Source organism: Lolium rigidum, chromosome 7, assembly GCF_022539505.1.
Source record: "Lolium rigidum isolate FL_2022 chromosome 7, APGP_CSIRO_Lrig_0.1, whole genome shotgun sequence".
Taxonomy (NCBI): Eukaryota; Viridiplantae; Streptophyta; class Magnoliopsida; order Poales; family Poaceae; genus Lolium; species Lolium rigidum.
The window spans coordinates 19,519,668-19,525,244 of NC_061514.1; the positions used below are offsets into that span (position 1 = coordinate 19,519,668).

Genomic DNA, 5,577 nt, shown 5'->3' on the forward strand with positions numbered 1-5,577 from the left:
TGGACCAGTACAGATTTTTTTTAGTTCAGTTCATGTCAGAGCATGAAGGTAACTGACGGCTGAAATTGTGAACCAAAACATCAATTCAGTTAATGGATACATCACTACACAGAGATGGAGATAGAGAAAGAGCATGGGAAAATCAAATCGCTTAGTGCTGCAGGCCTTACCTTTCTGGGAGTCATACAACCAAACCTTTTGAGAAGTAAAAGAAATTTGTACAGACTGTAGAGTTATCAAGTAATGGATAAATCTTTGATCCGTAAAAATAGAGACAGCATGGAGGAAGAAAACGAATCATTGTACCTCGCGGAATCCATGTATAGCAGAGAACATTCTCAAGAACTTTTGTCCAGAAAAAAAAAACAGAAAAAGGAAAAGATAAGGAGGACATGATACGGAGGGGATAGACCAAAATTGATAAATTGCCCAGCAACTAGCATGGAATCTCTGCAACAAACGGCCACTTAATAGTCCTAGAGCCTTAGAGCACCATCCAGTACATGCTGACGGATTCATCGATGCCGCAAAGATCAATTAGTTAAGGCATCAATCAAACCCGATAAAAAATCCATTAGGAAAAGCTAGTCAAATCAGCTCAGCTTAAAAATTCAACACAAACTAAGCGTCAGGGTCTACATCACGAACGTGATTTTGGATCTGCAGTATACAAATCGAAATTGGATCCAGAAAAGAAAAGTCAGGCAAGATGGAACGTTGTGGATGGAGAGGAAGAGTCGGGGGATTCAACATTCAAGCTCGAATAGGATGAAAGCCAGCGGATCCTTGTTCAACCTTGTTCGAGGCGGCCGGAGCAGCACTGCACGTTCTGAACGGCCGGGCCACAGTCGACGAGCTGCGCGTGGATGGTTGAGGACGCAACCATACTGGCCCCGTCAAGGGTCAGTGAGACTACAACGGGATGAAGAGGGGGCGGCTGTGGTGCTTCACCATGGATTTCGTGAAAAGTAGAGTGATAAGAATCACAGGGAGAGAGAAAGAATGGTACCGGGCTGGTAGAGCCGTAGATGAGAGAAAAGTCACTGGAAAAATGGGACAAAAGCGGAGAAAAAAAGGTAGAAGTGGGGCTACAAACGCGCGGGCGCGTGATTGAAGGCGCGTCCGCACCCATCGACCATACTAAACGGCGTTAGATACGTGTCAATATTCTGAAGGAGGGTAGCTACCCTCCTTTGCAGCAGACAATTTTCGATATATATATACCAAAGGATGAAGTACAATTCCATAATTCAGATAACAATCTGAGCGGCAAACCCTAAAGCTTGAGTACTGGAAGTCTGAAACCAAGCATCACAGAACACATGATTCAGAGGTATTTCTACAGAGTACAACAAACCTGCAGACATTCACTAATTGCAAACACCAAATACTACATTAATCCATCCGCACACATTACAGGCTACGTCGACCCCAACCAGCGAAACCCTAGCAGACCTACGCATCAGGCATCCAAGAGAGAACACCCTAAGAAGAGGGCGGTTCATCCTCCGAAGCCGTAGAGTGTTCGGCCCTGTCGCTTGAGCGCGTAGACGACGTCCATGGAGGTGACGGTCTTGCGGCGCGCGTGCTCGGTGTAGGTGACGGCGTCGCGTATGACGTTCTCGAGGAAGATCTTGAGCACGCCGCGGGTCTCCTCGTAGATGAGCCCCGAGATGCGCTTCACGCCGCCCCTCCGCGCCAGGCGCCGGATCGCCGGCTTGGTGATCCCCTGGATGTTGTCGCGCAGCACCTTCCTGTGCCTCTTCGCGCCGCCCTTGCCCAGCCCCTTGCCTCCCTTGCCGCGGCCCGACATTGCTGACGGTGAGAGGAGCTCCAAGAGGAAGAAGTGGAGATTGGGGGATTTTTTTGTGTTGTGACTGTGAGGAAGAAGTAACGGGCTGTGCAGGCTATTTATCCCAGCGGGGAAGGCCCGTTGGTGGAACGGAGCCGCGGCTTCGTGCGTTCGATTTGAGATGGACGGGTAGGATTTGGGGCCGTCGCAAAGAAGGAGGGCCGATCCGTGGGGTTATAAACGCCGCAATCTTATTGGTTCGCTGCCGGATCACTGACGCCGCGCGCAGGTAATTCTTCTTCCTAGTAGTACTCCGTCACAGCGTTCACGTGCATAGCTTTTAGAGCAAACTCTGCATTAGCGAGGGGCTAGCGGGCCTGACCCATTTCAATGTGGCCGATTTTGAATACAATGTGTCAATTTTTTTATTTTTGTCATGCGAATGTATTACAAATGTGTTACAAAATTATAGTGTTACCTAGTAAAGACACAATCGAATGGTGTCGGTTTCTGCAAAAACCAGAAAATAACGATACTTTGTAGCAAATTTGTGTGGTCGATGCAGCACCACTTCACGGCACAACTTCAGGGCAGGTGATGAGATACAATCGAGCAGGTTGCTACTAGCCCGCTTACGCTTTCAAGTGAAACTTTCAAACAATGTTAGAGGTCGAACTACAGAGGAAGGATGAAACACCAAGGCAGATATTTGCATCCATGCAACATCTTCGGATGAAAGGTTTTTCTGATGAGTAACGCGCTCTAATTGGTGGCAGTGTTGCCATAAAGGTTAATGATGACATAGGAAAATACTTTCAGACGAAAAAAGATTTGAGGCAAGGCGATCCATTGTCCCCAATGATCTTTAACATTGTGGCGGATATGCTTGCAATTATAATTGAATGCCCCGCTAAGTTTGATGGCCAAATTGAAGGGTGTGGTTCTCCATTTGGTTGATGGGGACTTATCAACTCTTCAGTATGCTGATGATACAAATCTATTTATGGATCATGATTTGGTAAAGGCACGTAATCTGAAGTTAATTCTTTCAGCATTCGAGCAATTGTCAGGTCTTAAGATCATCTTCCATAAAAGTGTGTTGTTTTGTTTTGGCGAAGCCATAGACGATGACAACCTATATGTCGAGCTATTCGGATGCGGGCTTGGTTGTTTTCCGATTAGCTATCTTGGTATTCCGATTCACCATCGGAGACTAATTTTGGCAGAATGGAAAATCGTCGAAGAACGACTTCGAAAACGTCTTACTAGTTGGAAAGGAAAGCTCCTATCCTTTGGGGAAAGATTAGTCCTCATAAATTAAGTACTCACAAATATGGTACTGTATATGATCTCTTTCTTCCAGTTACCCAAAGGAGTCTTCCACCGATTGGATTACTTCCGATCAAGATTCTTTTGGCAAGGGGATAGCGAGAAGAAAAAATATCGGTTGACAAAATGGAGGGTTGTATGCCATCCAAAAGATCAAGGTGGACTTGATGTTCACGATCTAGAAGTTAAAAATAGGGATAGCGAGAAGAAAAAATATCGGTTGAACCACTTTATGGCGAGCACCCACCACCGAAGAAGAACATGACTGAGTCGATCGCGTTATGGTCTGATACGTCTCCGACGTATCGATAATTTCTTATGTTCCATGCCACATTATTGATGATATCTACATGTTTTATGCACATTTTATGTCATATTTATGCGTTTTCCGGAACTAACCTATTGACGAGATGCCGAAGTGCCAGTTCCTGTTTTCTGCTCTTTTTGGTTCCAGAAATCCTAGTAAGGAAATATTCTCGGAATTGGACGAAATCAACGCCCAGCATCCTATTTTTCCACGAAGCTTCCAGAACACGCGAGAGCCACCAGAGGGGAGCCCTGGTGGGCCCAAATGATAGGGCGGCGCGGCCAGGGCCTGGGCCGCGCCCCCCTAGTGTGTCACCGCCTCGTCGACCCTCCGACTCCGCCTCTTCGCCTATTTAAAGGTCCCTGACCTAAAACCTCGATACGGAAAAGCCACGGTACGAGAAACCTTCCAGAGCCGCCGTCATCGCGAAGCCAAGATCTGGGGGCAGGAGTCTCGTTCCGGCACGCCGCCGGGACGGGGAAGTGCCCCCGGAAGGCTTCTCCATCGACACCACCGCCATCTTCATCAACGCTGCTGTCTCCCATGAGGAGAGAGTAGTTCTCCATCGAGGCTAAGGGTTGTACCGGTAGCTATGCGGTTAATCTCTCCCCTATGTGCTTCAATACAATAATCTCATGAGCTGCCTTACATGATTGAGATTCATATGATGATGCTTGTAATCTAGATGTCATTATGCTAGTCAAGTGGATTTTACTTATGTGGTCTCCGGAGACTCCTTGTCCCACGTGTGTAAAGGTGACAGTGTGTGCACCGTGTGGGTCTCTTAGGCTATATTTCACAGAATACTTATTCACTGTTATGAATGGCATAGTGAAGTGCTTATTTATATCTCTTTATGATTGCAATGTGTTTTGTATCACAATTTATCCGTGTGCTATCGTAGTGATGTTATTAAAGTAGTTTATTCCTCCCGCACGGTGTAATGGTGACGAGTGTGTGCATCGTGTAGTACTTGGCGTAGGCTATGATTGTGATCTCTTGTAGATTATGAAGTTAACTATTGCTATGATGGTATTGATGTGATCTATTCCTCCTTTCGTAGTGTGAAGGTGACAGAGTGTGCATGCTATGTTAGTACTTGGTTTGGTTATGTTGATCTGTTATGCACTCTAAGGTTATTTAAATATGAACATTGAATATTGTGGAGCTTGTTAACTCCGGCATTGAGGGTTCGTGTAATCCTACACAGTTAGTGGTGTTCATCATTGATGTCTACGGGAGCTTCTATTCTTGTAGACAGTGTTGGGCCTCCAAGAGCAGAGGTTTGTAGAACAGCAGCAAGTTTCCCTTAAGTGGATACCCAAGGTTTATCGAACTCAGGGAGGAAGAGGTCAAAGATATCCCTCTCATGCAACCCCGCAACCACAAAGCAAGAAGTCTCTTGTGTCCCCAACACACCTAATAGGTGCACTAGTTCGGCGAAGAGATAGTGAAATACGGGTGGTATGAATATATATGAGCAGTAGCAACGGTGCCGGAAAAGTGCTTGCTGGCGTGTAGTTGATGGTGGTAGTATTGCGACGGTAGTAACACGATAGAAACAAGAAACAAGCAGTAGTAACTCAGCAGTATTTAGGAACAAGGCCTAGGGATTAGACTTTCACTAGTGGACACTCTCAACATTGATCACATAACAGAATAGATAAATGCATACTCTACACTTTTGTTGGATGATGAACACATTGCGTAGGATTACACGAACCCTCAATGCCGGAGTTAACAAGCTCCACAATAATGCTCATGTTTAAGTAACCTTTAGTGTAAGATAGATCAAAAGACTAAACCAAGTACTAGCATAGCATGCACACTGTCACCTTCATGCATATGTAGGAGGAATAGATCACATCAATATTATCATAGCAATAGTTAACTTCTCAATCTACAAGAGATCATGATCATAGCATAAACCAAGTACTAACACGGTGCACACATCTGTCACCTTTGCACACGTGCGGGAGGAATAAAACTACTTTAATAACACATCACTAGAGTAGCACATAGATAAATTGTGATACAAACACATTGCAATCATAAAGAGATATAAATAAGCACCTCACTATGCCATTCAACAGTGAATAAGTATTCTGTGAAATATGGCCTAAGAGACCCACACGGTGCACACACTCGT

The 5,577-nt window shown here is 45.4% G+C and overlaps 1 protein-coding gene across 1 annotated transcript; it reads right to left on the reverse strand.

The window, feature by feature from the left end:
* Positions 1-1,501: 1,501 nt before the first annotated feature.
* On the reverse strand, positions 1,502-1,813 carry LOC124670638 (histone H4-like). The gene has a single exon (XM_047207113.1). The coding sequence runs from the start codon at positions 1,811-1,813 to the stop codon at positions 1,502-1,504; it is 312 nt and encodes a 103-aa protein (XP_047063069.1).
* Between the last annotated feature and the right edge of the window lie 3,764 nt (positions 1,814-5,577).